Source organism: Tiliqua scincoides, chromosome 3 (assembly GCF_035046505.1).
Source record: "Tiliqua scincoides isolate rTilSci1 chromosome 3, rTilSci1.hap2, whole genome shotgun sequence".
Lineage (NCBI taxonomy): Eukaryota > Metazoa > Chordata > Lepidosauria > Squamata > Scincidae > Tiliqua > Tiliqua scincoides.
In genome coordinates, this window is record NC_089823.1 from 46,416,443 (window position 1) to 46,439,877 (window position 23,435).

Genomic DNA, 23,435 nt, shown 5'->3' on the forward strand with positions numbered 1-23,435 from the left:
GTTTTAAAAGGTGACCTTAAAAGGTCTTTGGAGGGCCTCACCTCTGAAGCATTAAAGGGCCCCTAAAAGCCACAGATTTCTTTATCCGTGGGTTTCCTTATCCACAGAGGGTCCTAGAATGGAACCCCCATGGATAAAGCAGGATGCCCTGTACTCATCATTATTTCCACTTTCTGAATCCTAAAGCTTCCATATTTAATGGAAACAATACTGGAAAATGAATACTAAAATGACATTGGAATCAATAGGAATGAAACACCTCTGCAGTGATTTTAAGTGTACCAAAATGAGTGAGTGAGTGAGTGCTTTTTGAGAACCGTGAGAACACCCTTTTCTGATCACACAAAATACTGGCTGTGATATACATTTAGAGGTTGTTTTTCAGCTGTCTAGTGTGAGGGCAGGTGTCGGAGGAAAACAGATTATCTTACATTTTTATCCTTTATAAAGTAGGCCCCTTTTTTTCCTCAGTTGGGCTTTAAGACTATTGTTGACCATAATGCAATTATGCCTGTTTTTAGTCCAAGTCCAACGAACCAAATCTTGGCAACAGGAGCTAATATGCCTTCTATATGTTTTTAAAAGCCATATACACAGTGTTAAGTCCATGGGAAAGTGTCTTCCCTTAAACTCTCTTAATCCTTTCTCTTTATCTGTTTTCTTTGCTAGATTGGATATGGTCATCTATGATACAGGCTGTTAAGGGAATCATTCTATCAGCTCCAGTGATGTAAAGTATTAATTTCAGTACTTTTATGCATATAAGAAATTAGGGAATCTCCACACATACTTTCTCCCAGAGTAATTTGATAGTAATCAGGTGATAGCTGCATAACGGCTTTGCTACTCCTTCACTCTCCGGCTGCCAATGAAACACTGCTTGTACTCCAGCCATAATTGTTCTGCTGGTAAGATCTCCCACTCCACACCCTGGTCTGCAGCCCCAGCTTTATCTACATTCACATGTCCATCCTGCTGCAAGTACTCCATATTAACATTAGTTTTCCCCTGCATTGCATGTTGAGAAGCAAATATTATGGCAAATTCATTTTAGACCTGCTGGGTAGTATCCCAGGAGCGTGATAGAAGAAAATGCTTTTATACAGATCATATATGAATTCGTAACTACAGAAAAAGTTTATTGTGCTTATGTCATTAAATCACTGAGACAAGTTCGTCTTGATTTATAACCAATTAAAATCTCATTAATTTCAATAGGATTTAAATGTGATTTCCTTTTTTCTGGGTTGTAGAAGAGAAAAATGTTTCTGGAGCAGACTGTGCACTCATGTACAGTATTTTGTAGGACTGTCATGCTCAAGTGGATAACTGTGCACCCCAGAAATGCTCTCTTCTTTTTCACATCAGAGAAGAAATAGACTTGCCATGAAGAAACTCCATTATGCACATGCAACATTCTGTAATTCATGGAAAAGTCTGGAAGCATCCCTGCCTGTGAAACTCTGTGAGTCCATTACCACACAAGAGTTGCAAAATTTCCAGAACTTTGGAAACTTATCAGTCTGTATGCTGGATACCTTTAAACTTGCTCCAACTGTTATTTTCATGTGCTCATTTTGCTACAGGAATAACCAAGATGTGACAGTATGGCAGTGAGTATGCAATAGATTTATTTTCCAGAATGACTACTACTAGTGTTTGTTGTTTGACAAAAGCACACATTACACAGGAATTTTAAAGCACTCTTTGAACACCACATGAAACAAATTTAAGTTATTCCTGCCCATCTGAAACAGGATAGGACTTCTAGGTTGTTTGCATCCTTCTGTGAAATTCAATGGAGATAAGCAAAAACAGCAAGTCCAAGCAAGCATAATGTAAGGTTTTCAGCTTCATCTGTGTCTTCCTGATAGTGCTCTTCTAATAGCTGGCAATGGGGCTGTCCAATATCTCCTGATGCCACCTTGCGTAGAGCCTTGCTGGGTCAAACGTCACACACACTCCTTAGTGGCATGCAAACCACTGTGGCCTCAATCCTATCCAATTTTACAGCACTGATGCAGCCATGCCAATGAGTAGTGTGCTGTATTCTGTGATGGAGTGGCAATCACAGAGGTCTCCTCAAGGGAAGGGAACATTTGTTCCCTTAACTCGGGGCTGCATCACAGCTGCACTGGTGCTGGAAAGTTGGATAGAATTAGGCCCTGTGACTACCAGTCTTTGAGCTCCAACTCTGCATGTCTACTCAGAAGTCCCATTATAGTCAGTAGGGTTTACTCCCAGGTAAGTGTAAGTAAGATCGCAGCTTCCGTTCCTAGATTAGAAAAGGGAGAGGGAAATGGAGCAGAGGATGATATGTAGATGATCCAAATATTAAGAATCAAACCACAGTAGTTTTTGTATTTCACATGTATAACTTTTTGCTTTTCAAAAACTAATTTTTCCAGTCAATTACGTTGAAAAAAAATCACTATAAGGATTTTTTCTCTGTTTGGGGGCAGGTGTTCCTACAGATGGATAACATGTAGTAGTCTTCCATAGCTCCTCTCCTGTGCACAGAAATTGGGGAAAGAACTCCCTCCTACTGCCCTATCCAATATTGTTCCTTCACAAAAGCCTGCTTTGAAGAATCTGTAAAATTGAGTCTCTGGTTTCCCCTCCTTAATTGGGTGTCTGCTGTGTTTGGGTGGGAAAGGAGGAGGTTCCAATGTGATCTAGCAATACAGTTGGGCAGAGCACATTAAAATGGATAAAAGGATTTCCTGGTGGTATAAATACCTGCACACGACCTCCCTGTGCCTCAAAGCCCACATTATGTATATATGCAAGTGGAGGAGTTGGAATAGAATTTGAACTGCTGTGAACTGAAGAGGACAGAACTGAGAGACAAGCAAGCCAAGGCATCTCTGCATTTCTCATTCTTGATGGGAATGAGTTGTCAAGCCTTTCCTTCAGCGGACACCTTTATCCCTTTGAATTCCGACTCCTCGCCCACTCTGCCTCTGATAATGCATCATAGTGCTGCAGAGTGCTTACCCGTCTCCAATCATGCCACTAATGTGGTGTCTACAGGTACTTTCTTCTTCTAACAAATGTCGCTGTTGTCAATGTTCCGTTGCACTGCCTTGGCATCTTTCACCTGCTATGCAAGTGCTTTGGGGGAAAGGGCATTCTGGGAAAATACATTAAAAAAGACCTATTCAGAATGAAATAGATGCATTGAAAGGAAAATTTAACAATGATCTCGCCAAATGGTTCAAGCAAAAACTAGAAAGAAAGAATAACACACCAGGTTCACAGAACTCTTTGTATTCCTTTAAGTTGTGGCACTTTGGTTGTCATGTTGACTTTTCTATTAACATTCTCCTGTTCATTCATCACATTTCAGTAATTCACATTTCAGTATCTGACATGCGGTAGAACCAAGTTACTTCAGTACTCAAATGGTTGACTTATTGAAATGAGAATTCAAATGGCACTACTTTAAGTCAAACTACGGATGTATGTTTTACTTGTGTAGAAGCCTCCAGAGTGGGGAAAAAAGTTGTACTTCTTATTAAGTGTCTGATAAAGACTTGAAAATATTGCACATATATTGTCTAGTAGTCTGGTCCTGAACTATTTTGCTCAGTTCCCCAGCTGCAATATGGGCATAATAATACTCATTTTATAGATAGGGAGATACATACTCAAATATAGATAAAATTTTTAATTTTCACACAAGGGAAAGCTTTCTCAGTGTGGAGACCGCTGCTTTAAACCATTTCTCAAAAGGTGATTTGTACAATCCTAAAAAATGGCTGATGTATGGGTTGAACAAATCTGGTCGGACAGTACTCATGTCAGAACCTCATTGCATGCTTGTAATTGCCTAAAGAAAGCACTTCTTTACACAGCACATCGTTAGTTTAAAGAATTTGCTGTGACATGATCATGTGATGGCAACTAGTTTAGATGGCTTTAACAGAAGATTAGAGAAATTCCTGGAAGATGGATCTGTCAATAGATATTCGTCATGATAATGGTTATATTCAACCTCCATGTTCTGATGTGGTATGCCATAGGGAAAGGACAGGGAAAGGACTGTTGCTTTCATGCTGTTCTTGTGAATTTATCAGAGATATGCTTGCACATGATTAGAAAGGCACTTAGGTCAGATCCTAACCCCTCTCCCAAGAGACCTGGCCACTCAGATCTGCAGCATCTCTTTAGGTGCCATAGATCCAAGGAGCCCCATAGGGGAAGGTGCTACATGACACAGGGTAAGGGGAAAGAATTCTCCTTACTCCGAGTTGCACTGCAATCTGGCCCGGTTCTGCTCTGGATACAGTGCGGGCCAGCCGGCCTGCCTGCTCCAGGGCAGATTAGGATTGGGCTGCCCAGTTGCTTGAGCTTCCATATACCACAATCCTAAATAGAACACATCAGTGATGAATGAAAATTATATGACTCAGAAGCTGTAACTCCCTTATTCCCTTGTGGGCAATTTAAACTTTGTCCTTTTCAGATTCTTTAAGGTTTTGTACAATGGAGAGAGTTGCAGACTTTTTCTTTTAATTGTGAAAAAGTATCAAGACAGGTATTAATGTAGGTGACCCTGAAAGTATATTATACTATATTCAACTATTTGAAAGATCATTAAGTTAAAACTTTTGCTATTATGCAGCAGAAACCAATTTATGAATTCAGAAGAAATGAAGAAGCAGACAGAGCTTTGTGCTGAGGTTTTAATTTAATGTGAAATAGAATCCTCACAGGAACATAATTTGATTCTATTGCAAAGCTTTGAAACAAGACCCATGGCTGAAAGAATATAAATCAAGATGCTTCTTAACACACAGCACCTTTTTTAGGACTGTCACCATATTCATCTTTATTGAAAATGACTCAGCGTGCATTCAGATTACATGCCTGAATCACATTTTGTCACTTTGACTTCTGAAGACTTGCAGAGGATTAACCAGACCTGTGATTTGCATATATCTGTTTTAAAATATCAAAGTCAGCCCACCAGTGCGGCTGACTGAGAGCCCAATCCTATCCTCCACCATCCTCTACCATGCAACCGTGCAATGGTGAAGGGTGGACCAGATGGCCTGGGAGAGGTAAATAAAAATATTTCTTACCTCTCCATAGGCCACCTGGCCATCAATGGGTTTCCTTGGATCTATGCCAGTTATTTTTCTGGTGTAAGTTTGAAGAGAGGCAGGGGTGTGTTGGGCTGGGAAAACTGAGATAGCATCCCAACATGCACTGCTGCCACTGGGATCCCCCCTCCTGCTCCCAAAACTGCTTCTAACGCAAAGCTCTCCTGAACTGCCTATAACCATCCCCCGCCAGCATGTCACCTGCTCCAACACAGGCTGGGTCGATCTGTGGCAGGCAATTCAACCCATATTCTTAACATACCTATTTACCCATTGGAGAGTCGATTCTCATACAAGTAGTGTGGAGAGATTCGGGCTGCAATCCTATACACACTTACCAGGAAGAAAGCCCCATTAAACTTAATGGGGCTTACTTCTGAGTAAACATGCACAGGATTGCATTGTTAAGATAGCAATATCATGTAATGCTTCTTTTAATTGAAAGGATGCATCTCAAATCCTTCTATATGTTCTTATCTTTCTGTTTTGTCTTTGATCCCAACTCCTAAATGTTCCTGCAAATACTTCTCCATGGTCACTTTGGGAAATACTCTCTCAGGTCTGCATTATTCCATCCCTTCTTGTCATTATGGAAACCAGCAGGCTGCATATGGGGTGATGACAGGTAAGCAATGCTTTCTTAAACATGAGTGTTCTTAGCAAACTAAATCTTTAAGCATTTTTTAAATGTATCTGGAAGAGTAATGAAATACTATTTCAGTTGTAGCTTATCTGTCGCCATTCACAAGTGTCTTGCAATGTCAACCTCTTGAACCCAAATGTCCCAAATTGGTGCCCCTATTTCTAGTTGTCATTCTTTAGAATAAATGTTGTATTATGAGTATTAATATGTTTACACCTCATAACGCATAATATGTTATGAAACAAGAAGAAGAAAGAGAGACTCTGAAAAAGAAAAAAAAGTAGACTCCATAGAGCAGTGGTTCCCAACCTTTACAAGACTGTGGACTACTGAGGTAAAATTGGAATTGTTGTGGACGACATGCGGCTGTGGGGGGGGGGGAGGTTAGGTCTCTGCCCTCTATGGCAGTCCATCTCCCAAGCGCTCCCCCACAGACTGCCAGAAAGGATGGAGACTGGACTGACCACAGCTCACACTTCAGTGGCTGTGGCTGCGGGTGGTCCATTCTCTGCCCTCTTTGGTGCTCCTTGAGAGATTACTTGCTCAGTGAAGCACTAGAAGTGATCAAAGGCAATTTTTTTCCTATGAACTTGAAGACCACCTCTCAAGGTCTCACAGACCAGCTGTGGTTCATGGACCACAGATTGCAAATCAGTGCCATAGAGGCTGCATACCCATTTACCTAGAAGCAAACCCCATTGAACTTAGTGAGATTTACATTTGAGTAAACATCCATAGAATTGCACTGGTAGTCGCCTGTTTTTGGTAACCATGACTGGAAGCCTGTGCAATCAAATAAGTGTTTATTTATTGAATCACCCTGGTCTGGAGTGGACCATTTAACATGGATTCCAAGGGAGTTCAGAGAAGCTGCAGAACATGATACTGGGCATAGAATTCAACTACTGAAAGAATGAAAGAATCTCAACTTCCTTTTTTTAAATGCTTGTTTCTAATTCATGATGGTTGCTAGGATGTGCTTGAAAATATGTAGACCAGTGGTTCTCAAGCTTTTAGCACCGGAACCCACTTTTTAGAATGACAATCTGTCGGGACCCACTAGAAGTGATGTCATGACTGGAAACGACATCATCAAGCAGGAAAATTTTTAACAATCCTAGGCTGTAATCTAACCCACACTTACCCAGGAGTAAGTCCCATTTACTATCATTGTTGAAAGCATATACATAGTAGCCTGTTAAAAGTATAGCTCTGTAACATTTTCCCAAATGCAGTCACATACCATGGTAGCATCAAGCCTGATAAATTTAAAAATAAAATATTGAAATGAATGGGGACCCACCTGGAATTGGCTTGCGACCTACCTAATGGGTCCCAACCCACAGTGGCCAGAGGCTGAATCTAGCAGAAGTAAAATAAATGATGCAATACAGTGCAACTGAAATACAGGGAAATAGCAGGTTCCATCAGGAATGCTAAGAACAAAGAAAAAGGAATTGTAGCACTAAAATTCCAAAGGGGAGATGTTGCCATTTGCCATGCAAGCTTATTCCCAGGTGTGCATTAACACCAATGACTGAACTTTGGAGGATAAGCGTTGGCCCAAAGCACTTTCATGCACTGTCAAGTGAATTGACAGTGCACAGTTTGACTCATCAAAAAACGAGATCAGTTTTGTAACATGTAAATAGAACTATGCAAAAATAAGATAGAATGTGAATATTTTTGTGCCCTATGGAAGCCACCCTCTTTTTTGTGATTTTGGGGTCAGGAACAAGGGCAAAAGGGTTTACCATTTCAGGTGAGAGAAATATAAAGCACTGTCCTCTTTTGGAATTGACTTTGTGATGTCATAATGTAGCCAATCTGATTTTGTACCACTGTAATATCATCAGACTGGCTGCATAATTCCAGACTAACCAGGGTAACCACATAGTAAGCAAAAAGACAGTATTTTTGTAAACCTGGGGATGAAGCAATTATTGAGGCAGACAGTGAATGGAAGCAGGTTGAATTAAAAAGTTAGGCATGAGGGTTTTTTTCACATAACATTTCAAGTCCCTGAAAGCCCACCTTTCATGCCAAAAACGTTTTCTTGTAAATATTCAACACAGTTTTGTAAGTAAAGTAGGTACACACCAACCAGAAGGCTAACTGGATAGTGAGTAAGTACACTGTGTATCAAAATTTGAAAAAAATTTGTGTTTATCTGAATATTTTGATTTTATTTTTTATTTTTGTGCAAGGATTTAAAAAATGATGCTATTTTTGACATAGCGTCAGTAGTTGAGACACAGTTTATACTATGCAATTGTATATGGCATGTATTACAATGCATTAGGCAACAAGGTAAATACAAACACAAAATTTAAGGTAATTAAAAACGTTTTGATGACACACCCAAAAACTAAGATTACCATTGGAAGCAGCACCTCTGAATTGTATAAGAAACATTAAAAATTCAACATATATAATTTTTCTGTTAAACAGTGCTAGTAATTATTAATTATTGCTACCTATTTTCCAAAACCATGGAACTCAAACAAGATAGAATAAAAGGATTGTGAGACTGTTAACAGAAGAATACCACATTGATTTTTCTGTTCCTCATTTATAACCAGAAATGCTCTTTGTTGCATCCTAAATGATTTCCAGAGTTGATCCAATCTATGATGGGAAAGAACTATTCCTGCTTGGAGATTTTCACCATGAATGGATATTTTTGTAGTCTCAGCTTCTCTCCTTCCCTAATTTCTCTACTAGGCATCAAGCCTGCAACTCCGGATATGCTAGCAGCAAGTCTTTCGCAAAGCTGTATTTTGCAGACCTGCAGCATGCCCCATCCCAATGTTGTGAATGGAGTTAGCACTTTACAAGGCAAGTCCATCATTTTTTGTCACATCTAGCTTCTTCCTGTTGAATAGGTATTGATGGGCAGCCCAGTCCTAACTGGGCTGCCTGTCCTGTGGTACAGCAGCACCAAAATGGCTGCTACTCTATCCAGTGGGCCAGGGAGGCAGCTGGAGGTCTTCTCAGAGTAAGGGAACATTGGTTCCCTTACCCCGTGTCAAGAACCAGCAGCCCCTATGGGTCTACTCAGATCTGAGCCAGTTCAATCACTGGCGCAGAACTGAGAAGACCCGCGTAGGGCTTTGAAGAGTGGGAGGGGATATAGGATCTGGCTGCAACCTCTGCTGCCATCCCTGCCTCCCTCTTGGACCTGAACTGCCCTCCCCTGCCCAGTTTTGCCCCTCCCTGCCTTCCCTTGCTTTCCCTCTGCCTTCCCTCTGCCTCAGAATACCTCATCGCCACTTGGCAGTGAATTTACCACTGCTAGCTCCTGGTACCCATTCAACCTGCGCACGGGCCCAGCACCTGCCAACACCTTAGCACCTCTTCCTTAGGCCTCATTGCTGCAGGGCGAAAACCATGCTACTGTTGTGCGTGGTGGAGTTCTGTGGAAATGGCAAGTAGCTCTGCGTGCATGCCAGACTTGCCTGGATCATCCCCCTGCCCAGGTAAGGTGGCAGGGAGCATAGTTTGGGGGTAGTTCAGGGGAGGTTTGGGGCAGGGAGGGGGCAGGAGGTGGGGAGGAGGCTGCAGGGGGTGGCTTTCGATGGCAAAGGTGCATGCTGGATCCTGTCCTTGATGTTTCAACCCACCCCACCTCCTTTCTTTTCTTGGACCTATGCCAGCAAATTAATAATTGTTATTATTATTAGTCCAGTAGTTAAAGCCGCAACTTTTGTTTCCCCCTTTTTTGAGTCGATATCAAAATTTCCCCCAGGTCATTCATTTATTACAAACCTAAAATTTTCTAGGCATAGTAAAAAGATTAATAAATGAAACAGAACCTGCCTTCAGGGTCACAGTCTCATAAACACAATAAAAAGGGAAACAGATGCGGGGAGGAAAACAAGAAAACAAATTCAGGTACCAAAACTTCAAGTTGCATAATAGTCAGTGAGATGGCCACTAAAGAGATAAGTCTGGGAAGGGAAAACCCATATAGGACAGGATTCCAGATGAATTGATGAACCAGTCTTTGTTGCCTTATTTCTTCCTGCACTGCAGTCGATGGGAATGGTTGCTAGTAGAGAAAGTCCTGGGGAAGAAGGAGCTGAATTAGCTGCAGCCAAGCTAATGGAGTGGGCCATGGTCTCTGTGTGATGCAGCCAGGTGTCCTCTGTAACCAGAAAGATAAAGTGTCCTCTGTGTACTGAAAGATAAAACATTGAGATAAGGGATTGTGTGGCAAAGGGATTGTGTGGAAAAGGGATTGTGTGGCAAAGTGCATGGCAAACAACAATCAAGTCACACCTCCTCCCCTCAAAACCACTCAACAGATTGTCAGCCTTGCCCCAATCTTGCCTTGTATGATGATGGGGCAGGGAAGGAATGTGGTACCCCCAAATAGGAAGTGGTGAGAGACATTCTGAGAGGCAAGGACCTTAATGACTTCTGGTCCCTGCCAAGTTAATAAAGTGAACTCTGCCATATCACCTCTCTGTCTCATAGCCCAATCCTACCTAAATCTCTAAGCGGCAATGTAGTGGCACTGGCATGGATTCCACGGCATCCCACTGGGGATTTTTGGCTGCTGTAGGCCTCCTCAGGGTAAAGGAGATATTTGTTCCCTTGCCCCAAGGTAAGACCCAGCAATCGCTTTGGGCAACTCGGACCTGTACCGGCTCAATCACTGGTGCAAATCCTTTTTGCTCCATGCAGGGAGGTCAGGTTTGGGAATGGGCTCAAGATTCAGCATGCACTGTCACCACTGATCCCACCCATCCTCTGCCTCATTTCCTTCTGCCCACTCCTGCCCCATTCCACCCCTTCTTGCCTTCCCCCAACTCCTTCCACCTCCTGCACTGGACTTACTTGCTTTGGCAGCCTCCCATTGTCTGCCAGCACATGTGGGAAGGCTCCAGCCTTCCTGCCAGTGCACTGCCCGCACCACCACCATGTGTTTTTATTATTATTATTATTATTATTATTATTATTATTTGTTTTATGGCTGCTTTGCAACAGCCTGTGCTGGTGGAACACGCATCTCATTGGTGCTACTCAGTTGGGATTGGGCCCTCATCAACTGCCAAGAGAATGTTCTAGAATGTTTGTTTTTGTGATATAGGGTCTATAAGCTCCATTAAAATATAAGTTCCATCTATGCAAAATCAAGACACAATGTAAATAAAAACAATGAAATACAAGTTTGTTTCCTTAACAAGAACACACTTCTAGTTTTAACTAAGAATGTGTTGTGTGGTTGGAGACCAGGATGGTTCATAGTAGTGATGAAACCACCACTTCATTATTGTTCACTGCAAAAAAGGTCTCCGTATGGTTGGTTATGTCTTACTTCTAAATGAAATGATTTAGTGAAGAAGGATGCTTGCCTGTGAAATAACTAGGAATAATAGCATTTATTTTGGGGTCGGGTGTTTGGTTCTTCACAGGTGGCCTCACCCCTTGCCTTTATAAATTCCCTGACCATGCTCTGAGTGCAAGTTCATGTGCTCTGAGCCATAGCTTTACTCCCATGCATCCATCCATCCTTGGAGATGACTCAACCACCACTGATTTTAAGCAGGAATTCCGCAAGAAAAACAAGTCAATTGAAGAACCAATAGATATGGATTCTCCTGAAATCAGGGAACTGGAAAAATTTGCCAATGAGTTCAAGCTGAGAAGAATTAAGCTGGGTATGTGCGTTTTTAAACCGAAGATGAGAAAGTGTTTATTTTTCTTATACTACTATGTAAAAGCATGTACAGTGACAACGGTATATCAGCAGTGACACTGAAGTTCTATTGATATTCAAGAAAGGCTGCTTGTATTACCAGAAAGTTCACCTGCATCAATATAAACCTGCCTGTGATTTGAAATCAGCTGTGGAGACCTGTATCAGATGTCCAAGTATTAGGTACCAGAGAGAGGGCTTTTTTGTGTGTGGCTGAACCATAATTCTGGCATTCTCTCTCCAAAGACTCAGCCTGGCTCCTTCTTTGTCCGTTTAGATGGAGGCTGAGTTCTTTGTATTCTGCAAAGTTGATAGTTCTGTCACCTGATTTTAAATTGCAGGTACTTGATGGTTTTGAATGTAATTTTCAGCCCAGTCCTATCCCCTCCCGCTACTGGTGGAATGCACATTCTGCCTGCGGAATGAGGAGGATGCTGGCAATGCCACCCCCAATGGCAATCCAGGCACACTAACCCAATGTGTGGCAATCCAGGCACAGTAGAGAAGTACTGCCAGTACTAGATGAGTGGCAATGGGAGCAGGCGGTGAGAGGCTTGGGAGAGAGACAAACAGAGGAATTTCTGGGTGGGGAGGAGGCGGGGACTGAGGTGGAACAAAAGAGGAAGGGGTGGGATCAGTGGTGCCTGCAGGCAGCCAGATCCCACTCTTTCCCTCTTCCTTTCTGCCCCCATTACATTCCTTGGTTCTGCACAAGCAAAATAGTTAACGCATGGTCAAGAAGACTCATAGGGAAAGTGGAGGCATTCCCTAGGGCAGGGGTGCCCAAACCCTGGCCCTGGGGCCACTTGCAGCCCTCGAGGACTCCCAATCTGGCCCTCAGGGAGCCCCCAGTCTCCAATGAGCCTCTGGCCCTCCGGAGACTTGCTGATGCAAGTCTGGCCTGATGCAATTGCTCTCAGAGTGACGGCCAACTGTTCAACCTCTCACGTGAGCTGTGGGATCAGGGCTCTTTCCACTGCTTGCAGTTTCACATGTGTGATGCAACAGCAGCAGCAAAAGAAAGGCTGGCCTTGCTTTGTGCAAGGCCTTTTATAGGCCTTGAGCTATTGCAAGACCTTCATTCATTCATATAAGTTCCATCTCCAATATATTCATTTGTGTAAATATATTCAAATTTGAAATGTAAATTAATTCTTTTTTCCCCGGCCCTCGATACAGTGTCAGAGAGATTATGTGGCCCACCTGCCTAAAACTTTGGACACCCCTGTCCTAGGGCAAGGGAACAACAGTCCCTTCACCATGCGGAGACCGCTGAAAGTACTCTCCACTATATCATGCAGCACATGCTCCATTGATATGCCTACATTGATGGAGGGGGGGTTAGGCAGGATTGGGCTGTCTTTCTATTCTTGTCTATTGTTTACATTTTATTATTTTTACTATTGTGTAAGGCAATGCGCTTAAAAGTGCAATATAAATATAGTAAAGACATAAATAGTGATTACAGTGATTTCAGATCCTGCCTTTCACCAGCCATATGCTTCTGGGAAGCCTATAAGCGGCAAATGAAAGTATACCCCACTTCTGCCATTAATTCCCTGCAACTGGTATTCAGAGGCAGCTGCCACTGAAGCTGGAAGTAACATATAGCTATTGATAGACCTCCTTCTTGAATTTGTCTAATTCTCTTTAAAAGTAGCAGCCAGTAGCAGCTAGCAGCCATCTCCACACCTTGTAGCAGCAAATTCACTGATTAATATGCATTGACTGAAGAGGTACTACCTTTTTTGGAAGTTATTAGATGGGTTGACCTAGCCATAAGACAGAGACACCTGGAAGATGATAGAAAGCCACTAGTGCAGAGCGAGTTTTGTTTCTCTAGAATTAAGTACCCTGTTTGGTTTATATGGCTTATGTGCTGCTAGGTCCCTGGTCAACTGATCACTTGCATTTCACAGTAATAATATCACTGCACAGCATCAGTAATCTCTAAACCAGTGGTTCTCACACATTTAGCACCAGGACCCACTTTTTAGAATGAGAATCTGTCAGGACCCACCGGAAGTGATGCCATGACTGGAAGTGACATTATCAAGCAGGAACATTTTTAACAATCCTAGGCTGCAATCCTACGCACACTTACCCAGGACTAAGTCCCATTAGCTATCATTGTTAAAGGAATATACATAACAATTTGTTAAAAGTACAGGTCTGTAACATTTCCCCAAATGCAGTCACATACCATGGTAGCATCAAGTTTGCTATATTAAAAATAAAATATTGAAATGAATGGGGACCCACCTGAAACTGGCTTGTGACCCATCTAGTGGGTCCCAACCCACAGGTTGAGAAACACTGCTCTAGTCTAAACCATAATAAAAATAATCACCTACACAATAGACATGAATCTCAATAGTCCCTAAAACAAGTTGCGGTATAAGCTATTATTAGAATCCCCATATTTTAGTTTAGGGGATCTTAATCAGTGAGACCCATACAGTGAGACACACACAGTGGAAGTTATGGCTTAGATTCTAGTCTGGACGGTGACTTCTGCTCCCAGGCTACTTAATGATTACAGTATGCTACACCAACTCTCTGTAGTAGTAAGTATGAACCCACCTACTAGAGTTTTTAATAAGAACTGTATGTATTTCTGTGCTATATCTATGCTACTGTATATATCCTGTGTTTTTGCATTTGTGCTGAATTTCTCTCTTACACTTGAGCATACCTGCCTGCCACACCTGTTGAAATGCCATGTGCTCCTATTCACATTTAGAAAATTAAAAGGTGAACAGTTTTTGTATGTCCTACAAAACGTGGTTTGTCAAAGATGTTTCAAGCACTGCAGCAGGGATTTGAGACCAAGGAAAATTCTGAAAGACCTTCAAAATCACAGAGGTGTACAGAAATCAGGAGGAATATGTCAGTTAGTCCCAGAATCTTGTTCTCAGCCTGTTTTTGTTTTGTTTTCTGTGAGATACAGGAAGCTGGACTACATGGGCATTTGGCCTGATCCAGCGGGGCTCTTCTTATGTTGTTGTTTTTTGGCAGGTTATACGCAAACAAATGTTGGAGAAGCTCTGGCTGCTGTGCATGGTTCTGAATTCAGCCAGACAACTATTTGCCGGTTTGAAAACTTGCAGCTGAGCTTCAAAAATGCCTGCAAATTAAAATCAATACTAACAAAGTGGTTGGAAGAGGCAGAACAAGTAGGAGGTATAATTGAATTTCTGGCTTTTTTAAATGGACGGTTTTTTCATTATGTTCAGCTAAATCAGTGCAAAAGATATATAAATCTCCTTCAAAGATATAATTAAAACTTTTCTGCATTATGTTCTTCTCATGCAGCACCACGCCTAGGTAGACAATATCTAAGGTCTAGTTTACACAAGCAGCAGAGCAGGTGGTAAAAGCGATGTTCTTGAACTGTACCACTTCAGACTGATTGACAGATTTTGTTTCAGGCATAAACATGCCTCCATACGAGAACTGAGGGAGAGGGCAGCGTCAATGCAGACTCATGGTCCGACAACACTAATCTAGTGTTGAACACCAGGATCTCCTTGTAAAAGCTATTCATGTGTCTACTGATTTAGGAAAGGGAATGAAGCTCAGTCAGAGAACACTAGTTCTACATGCAGAAAATTCCAGTTTCACTCTCTCCTGGTAGGACTGGGAAACACTCACACTGGGAAGGACTGGGAAACTCTGGGAAGCCACTGTCACTATAGACAATACCGAGAGAGATGGACCAATGGTCTGTCAAAGAAATGTGAGATTATTTCTTTGTTTAATACCTATACTGTATAGAAAAAACATGTCGTGCAATTATTAAAATGCAGGTAGCAATAGTTTCTATTATGCTGTGCATATTGTCATTTTCTTTTTAAATTGTTCTGCTCTATAGCTTTATACAATGAAAAGGTTGGAGTGAATGAACGGAAAAGAAAACGCAGAACAACAATAAGGTAATAAATACTGCAGCTGGATCCTGGATGAGTAGGGTGACCATGTAATTTATTGTCTGAATCTGGACACTTTTGAAAGTCAAAGGAAGCATAAAAAATTAATCAATATTATATAATTTTTTGAAATAATTATTCACCAGCAAATTGGTCTTTTTTAAGATCTTTATATTGATGACAAAGGCCAACACACATTTTGCTTCCTTAAACGTTACACAAATTCCTGGGTATATTTGGGGTGCTGATTCCAAAAATGGCATCTGTTTTGCCCTATCACGTCTAGTTTTGGAGACATGGCATAGCCTCTTTAGTGAATGGTTCAAGCAGCTTCCTCATGAGGAAGCTGCTTGAACCATTCACTAAAGAGGCTATATTATAACTCCAAAACTAGACGTGATAGGGCAAAATGGACACCATTTTGGAATTGGCACCCCAAATTCATATCAAACCACCATAAAGTTTGGGGAAAACTTTTCTGACCCTCAATTTTGTAGGCCTGTGTTATCTGAACATTAGACAATCCCTTTCCTGATTAGTCAGCACCAGTTTGAATCCTATCACTGTGTAGATGAACATGATTTTTTTTGTGCCCTGTATATCACTTTTCACTAAGGTCACCTAATGAGTTTGGCAGAAGTAAGATTCAAACTAGAGATTTTCTTATTTGAAGTGGGCAGTCCAATCCTAATCTGCACTGGCAGCCGCGTGGCCTGCGCTGTATCCAATGCAAGTTCAGAGGAGGCTGGAGGTCTACTTGGGGTAAGGGGATATTTTTCCCCTTATGCTGAGTAAAACCCCAGCCTGCCCTATGGGGCTCCTCGGATCTGTGTCAGCTATTTAGCTGGAGCAAATCCAGGAAGCTAGGTATAATGCCACAAGGCCCGGGAGGGAGGATAGGATATGGTGGGGGAGGCCTCTGCTGTTCCTGCCCCCTCCCAGTCCTGACCCACCCTCATTTTGTCCTCCTGCTGCCCCAGAATACTCCCACCCCACCTCCAAAATGTCCTCCCACTACCCTCTCCCAGGCCCCGCACCACTAGGAGCAAAACTAACCTCTGCTCGTATTTGGGAGCATGGTTGCAGTGCAGGCAAGCTATCACAGGCCATCCTGCCTTCGCTGCTTACTCTAGGGTCAGTGCTGACACTTTGCTGACACTCTAGGTCAGTGCAAAGAGCACTATGCTGAAGGAGGTTAAGTATAGGATTGCGTTGTCACTCTTTTGCCAACCATACTTCCCCAGTTCCTCCAGCGGCTTGCTCTGGAGTACTTCTTCTCGCTAATGGGCCTTCTTTGGAAAAAGTAATCAGAATTTCCAGAACGTGTGATTTGGACTGGATAAAAATGTTATTTTAATGAAAAGTGGAGTATTCTTGGGTATGAAAGGGGAAATATGATTTAAAAAATTGTGGCTTACTTATTCTCAACTTCAAAAGGTCTAAGCAAAGCAGCACTCTTGTGTTGTAGTCCATAACCAGAAAACTTCCCTAAAACCTAAAATAAGTGAAATAGGGACACATTTAGGTTGTTTACTAATTTCTCATTGGAAACAGAATTTCTGGTGAGGTGTTGAGTTCTTTTTCAATACACAATGCTCCTTTCATACCAGTTATCAAGGATTATACTGCACTCTTGTGGTCAAAACTTAAAAGAAAAGCTACAACTTGCAGGAAAGCCACCTCTGTAGAAGAAATCAGTATTTGCATAACCTACTTGCTTTTAAAAGGAATATATATAGTACCATATATTTGAAACTCTCACAGTATTTTACCTCAAACAGAGAAGAACCACAACAAATGTTTTAGAATTATTTAAGAAGTATTTTTAGCCTGCCCAGCAGATAATGGAATAATCTGGGGAGGAGAGGAGATGTTTTTCATGAATGTTTTTACAGTTCCCCTTTTGCCAATTTTTTGAGAGGTCATTCTGAAAAGTGGACAGTATTCATCCTCACTCTGTATGGCCATCTCAGTTGGTTTCATCTGCCCTCGGTGCTGTAGACATGTTCACTCTATGAACCCTCATTGACTAAAACTGCTCATCCACTTCTCAGGTAGAGAATGAAAAAAAATGCCAGCAATGACACCAAAGCACTTGCAGATATGGGTGACACTGGCAAACAGAAACAAAAATGAAATATGCTGTATTCAGTAATTTACACTGTAATTCTCAGCATGAAGTCCCATGCTTGTGTTTCATGGGGTTTACGCATTCATAAGTGCATTTAGGATTTCAGCCTTAGGGAACTTGGCACAAATATTTTGTCCTCCGAAAGGCCTACCTTCAGCCAGAGTATCTAAAGAGATTAGAATTTGATGTGATCCTAGAGATAACTCATGCAAAATACCAGCTATACCAGCATTAGAAGCTGGTTGTATTAAAACCACTGTTCTGGATTGCCTTTTCTTGGAGATTGTTTATGAGGTCAATGAAATGGAATGCTGCCATTCAGGTTCAAGTCTTCCATTTGCAGTCTGAAAAGATAGAGGACCATGGACCTTACTCAATGGGAGGCTGCAACAGTGGTTCTCCTCAACCCAAGAGGTACAGATTCATTGGAATTTCCAAACTGATGCCACCACTTGGATTCTCCCATTTTTCTTCTCCTGAAACCCCAAGCATGGAGGACTACATTACGGTGAACATTTACAGACCAGAAATAGCAAACATTTTCTGCTTCATTAAAAACTAGTCATTGTGCATGTAGGTCTCTAATGACAGTAGTGCATTCAAATTTAATGGACTTTTGGCATTAATGGACACCCCTCCCCATGAGTCTGTTAAATCAAACATTCATTGTAGTCACTATTCCTATGTAGGGGCTAACATCAACTGTTAAACGGTTACACAGATTGCCTGCAGCCACTTTCTCAGAAGTTGCGGGATATTGTCAAGTTGTGGAATAGACTCACTGGGACATACACCATAATAATAACAACAAATTTATTAAAATAACGTAGAAAGTGTTAAAAAGTGACATTTAAAGCCCTCTGGCAAACAATTTAGAACCAATATTACCAATCCTTTCAAGTGGCTACAGCAGAACCTCTCTCTTCAACTGACACTAGGTATTGTCAGGTAAGTACTCACTTGATCACAAGAATCTCCTCTCCTCTCTCATGGCACTTTCTGTCGTAACTTTCACTCCAACTGTCCACTTCTAACCCCACCCCCAACCAATCTTATCTCTCCTTACTTCTAAGGACCGATCATTACCCTCACCAAACACCAGCAAACTGATTTGCTACAGTCACACTTGAAGAGTTAAATAGCCATCTCAGGGGCAAGAGTATAATAATAATAATAATAATAATAATAATAATAATAATAATAATAATAATAATAATAATAATAATAATACAGGTATTTCTATACCGCCTTTCTTGGTCCTCAGATTTCTCCTTAGACTTTATTCAAGGCAGTTCATATAGGCAGGAAAATTTAAATCTCCGTAGGGATTTTTACAATTTGAAAGAAGGTTTCTATCTTTCAAGAAACCACAACATTCAGATGTTTCTTTCTTGATCTGGTTTCACATTCTGGCCTCCATCCTCCCACGCTCAGCGCAGATGGAATAGCTCGGCTCAGCTTGCCAGCTGCTTCAAGGTTGCAAGGTGCTGGTGGCCTCGAACTGGTGACCTTCGGATGTTATCTTCAGGCAAATGGAGGCTCAACCCTCTCAGTAGGCAAATTGCACAGAGATAAAGGGTTAAACGTGGCCCTAAGCTGCAGCCTGTACAGCTGCTGCGCAAAGGTAAAAGACTCAAACTACAGCATCATGCGGTAAACACAATGTGTTGGTTGGATCTTAGTATGATCAATATACTTGATTTCCATGTTTGTTTCCTATGCTAGAAATTCTATCCTGATATGAGAAATATACAGACTGTAGTCTCCATGCTTCCTGAGACAGTTGTATCATGGATATAACTGAAAAAAATTGTCTTTTTCATTCTAGCATTGCTGCTAAAGAAGCCCTAGAGAGCCATTTTGCAGAACAAAGCAAGCCATCCTCACAGGAGATCATGAGGATGGCCGAGGGGCTCAATTTGGAGAAAGAGGTGGTTAGAGTTTGGTTCTGCAATCGAAGACAAAGGGAAAAGAGAGTGAAGACAAGTTTACATCAGAGCACCTTTAATTCCATTATTAAAGATCATCAGGACTGTCAGTAATATTTTTTTCTAGAAACGAATGCATTTCTTTACTACAAAACTTTGAAAGCACGACTCATTTTTCCCCCTGAAGAAAAAGAATTAGGCCTGCTGATTTCAAATCAGAGCATGTAATGCTTGTAACCTTTACAAGTGAAATCATGGTTGCATCATAAGTAATCTTAGGAATCTTTTTCTTTATTATGCATTTTCTTGAAAAGACAAGCAGTACAACTAGCTGTTTATTTGTAAGTTTGTCTTACTGAGCACAGCTGGAAATTATTGTCCATAAGCTTATAGCCACAGTGCCTTACTATACGCAATTGCCTGCACCACAGGCACTTTAGTGCATTAACTTAATACCAGCCACATAGAAAGAAGACAATACTGGTATCTTTGTTCATATACTGGAGAAGCATACCTTGCATTGGGAAGACTGTTGGTCCATTTTGGTACCAAAATCTGCAACACAGGCAGCTGAAACTAGACACTAGAGCAGACCACAGCAGTTAATTGCATGTCTAACCTCCTTTACACCCTACTACCCAAAGTCTATTTCCCTTTTATTGTCTGTATTTGTTTGTACCATTATTTCTTTCAAGTTTTATATTCTTATTTTAATAAGGATGTTACAGCACCAGTACTAAGAATGTCTAAAAGTAAAGATTACACGGACCTGAGAATTGCTTTATGGCATCATTTATTCCAAATAAAGAATATAATTCATTGTGTGTGTTGAAGCTATGAAACACAGACCCCCAACTCATAAAAGACCCCCCCATTAAACATTGAACTATTTGATTTTTCTCTGTAAACCACTTTGTAAACTTTTTTGTTGTTCTTGAAAAGTGGCATATAAATATTTTTAATACAGGTCCAGCCTATTTATACACAGATTTTTTATACACTGATTTGACTCAACACGAATGGCCCCTGCAAATGAGAAGGAATGTGCTGGTTCCTGGAGAAGGGGAAATTGCATCCCTTCAAAATCAGTTTAAAAAACTGAACAGTCCTTTAACAACAGCCTCCTTAATGAGAGAGAGAGAGCAAGAGAAAGCAGCTGGCTGACAATCCATCAATCCTTCTCTCTCCAGCGGACCCCTCCCTTCCCCCTGAGCATGAAAGAAAGGTGATTGCTTTGCATTGGTGAAGGGAGGGGCTGAGTAAAGCTTTCTAAGCTCTTGGAGGAGGACTGGTTGATGGATTGTCTTCTTAATGAGCTTATCTTAGAGTCAAAAGGTTAGCAAGGCAGTTTTTAAATCACCAGAGCAAAGAAACTTTGTTTTTAAAATTGATTTGCTATAGTGCGTTTTTTGCCATCCACCTGAGTGCTTGGAACAGAACCCACGCAAATAATTAGTCTCAACCTGTAATAATAAACCACTAGTGACCAGAAGGCATGATGGGTGCGCTCACCTGGTTGTTGACCATTTCTCCTCTGTGGAGAAACGACTGCAGCAGTAGGCTATACTGATGCGGGCCGGATGAGGTAGTGTTTGCTGGTCTGTACAAAGCACATCATCACATTTCATCTGTAGCAGCAACACTGAAAACTGCAAGCCAATTGAAGCAGAAGACAAACATTGCCTGCGATGTCCTACCTTTTACCACAATATCAGGATCTATTATAATTCTTTGTTCAACATCCAGAGGTGGAGATTTTTCATTTTCAATTAGCATTCAGGGAAGATCCACAGATCCTGAAGCGCAAACTGCGTACCTTAATGTTCACAGGCTGCAAATCTGTTTTATTCAAACCACGTGTCAATTCGCAACCTGAGATGGAAAGGCAAACATTCAAAGGCTATAGGAAAAATCTGCTGACTTCAATATCCTGTAGCCCTTTTATTCCACCACAGATATCAACCAAACTAGTTCAATTTGCAGCATGTAGCGTTTTTCCGCTTCAAGAATGAGATCGTGAAGGAGTGGAGAAGAGACTTCAGGAATTAAGAGATTTCAGGGGAAAACACAGAAAAGCTGTCAACTCCTACTGTGGCCAGGCTTATGGGCAAGCTGATGAGCACTGCACTAGTCGACAGAGTCCTTAACTCAAAAGCTGCTTAAACTAGCTGCAGCCTAATGAGCAGGGAGTTTTAGCCAGGAGTGAGGGCTCCTGCTGGTTAAAATATTGCCAATAACTTTAATACGGGAAAGGCTTAGAGAGAAGACGTTATCTACATACCTTAAATTCCTATTGAAGCATTCTGCTTTTCACTTCTCCTTGAGAAGCCAGCAAGGATTAAAAGCTTGCTGTTACCAAAGGAGCGGGGAGAGACTGCTTAATCTACTGTGTGCCGTATCTTGGACATGCGGCAATTATCTCTGCACTAGTTTGCAGAGAAGAGTCACATGCATTACAATGAAATATCTCAACTAGAAGGAGCTGAAAAGCCCATGCAAGCTGCATGCACCATGCACATCTTGTAACCAAGGTTGGCCATCCAGAGTAACATTTCCATAAACAGAAGCCCATTTGCAGAACGCAAGCTCCCGGAAGAGTCCTTTGTTTCAGCAAAAAGTTCCTTCCATTCTCAGGGGAAGTTTATGTTCACAGAAGTGCTACTCTGGATGCCAACCCAGAATCAGTGGGTTTATGGCGCATGACTTACAGCTGATCAGACCAACAAAAGGCAGACTTGGCATGAACACTTCACAACCAATATTATAACCAAATCAACTTTACACAACCCAAACTGCATTGGCTGGATGGATTAGAAGCCACACTAACCCACAGAGGAAATCATTAAAAAACCAGTAGTATTGTATGTCAACTTGTATGTCGTTTGCTGTGTGGGGTGCTTGTTGCCATTTTGAAATTTTCAATGTACATACTTAGCTTTTATTTAACAGCATCAACATTTTGAAAAAAAAAAAAGTTTTTGGACGAAGAATATGCATGTATTCTTACCACTGTTATTTCAGTCCTAGTAGGGCTTGTTTTATATTGCCATTCTTTATTTTCTCTTCAGAATTTTAGGGTTGCTGTACTTCCAGCTGTTTCCAGTGGACTAGATCAGGGCATGAACCTCATTTCATGTAGCAGGCCAAGTAGCATTCATGATGCCTGCTGTGGGCCGGAAGTGATGTCATAAAATAGGTCATGACAGAAATAAGCACTGTTTTGTCACTTGGGAACTCTTTAGCTGCAAATGACTGAAGAGAAAATATGATCAAGATTTGCCTATTTTCAAGTTATGGGAAGCGCTCAATCATCATGAGGGCCACCCTTTCAGCAGTGACACTTCAGCACAGCTCAGCAGCTGAGAGCACTGATGGTAGTGCTGGTAGAACTTGATATAGAGCAAAAGGGACATCTGGACTGCCGGTCTTATGTTTGACACCCCTGTACTAGTTGCTCCAGTACCTTAACTGATTGTTAAGGCAATCATACCTGCTCTCCCTTTATTCAACATATTTATACCTTCCTGCAAAATCCAGCAGGAACACATTTTTTATTCATTTTTTTGCACAGCTTTAAGTTTTATGAAGTACCTGTTATAGTACACACACACAATAAAAGGTATTATCCTTTTTTAAAAAAAGAGAAAAATAAGGCATCACAGCTGGCTTCCTGATGCTTCCCAATGCTATGATCCTAAATACAATTACAAGGGAGTAAGCCCCAATCCAACTTTCCAGCACTGATGCAGCTGTGCCAATGGGACATATTGTGCATCCTGAATGAGGGGAAGAGGCCTCCTCAATGTAAGGGAACATTACAATGTAATGCTTTGGCCCTGGAAAGTTGGATAGGATTGGGCCCTAAGTAAGATTTACTTCTGAGTAAATACACACTGACCTTTACTGTCAGTTATTGATCAATGAATGCTTGTGCGTTATACTTTCCAGTAACGTACAAAATAAAATCCTGTCAAATAAGAATGGCACTAGAA

General features: G+C 41.4%; 1 protein-coding gene across 2 annotated transcripts; it reads left to right on the top strand.

The window, feature by feature from the left end:
- Positions 1–2,891: 2,891 nt before the first annotated feature.
- POU1F1 (POU class 1 homeobox 1) lies at positions 2,892–19,557 on the top strand. Of its 2 annotated transcripts, none has more exons than XM_066621672.1 (6): positions 2,892–3,033; positions 5,668–5,733; positions 11,172–11,417; positions 14,474–14,638; positions 15,330–15,390; positions 19,344–19,557. In XM_066621672.1, the coding sequence occupies exons 1-6, from the start codon at positions 2,892–2,894 to the stop codon at positions 19,555–19,557; spliced, it is 894 nt and encodes a 297-aa protein (XP_066477769.1). The 2 variants fall into 2 exon arrangements, with proteins under 2 accessions (XP_066477769.1, XP_066477768.1); XM_066621671.1 differs by having other exon boundaries at positions 2,892–3,030; positions 5,581–5,733.
- Positions 19,558–23,435: the final 3,878 nt, after the last annotated feature.

Bases quoted from the DNA above. Each gene is read 5' to 3' on its own strand.
- POU1F1 (XM_066621671.1), top strand. From the start codon at position 2,892: ATGAGTTGTCAAGCCTTTCCTTCAGCGGACACCTTTATCCCTTTGAAT. The intron at 5,734-11,171 runs GTAAGCAATGCT...GGTTCTTCACAG, and splicing joins TGCATATGGGGTGATGACAG to GTGGCCTCACCCCTTGCCTT. The intron at 14,639-15,329 runs GTATAATTGAAT...TCTGCTCTATAG, and splicing joins AGAGGCAGAACAAGTAGGAG to CTTTATACAATGAAAAGGTT.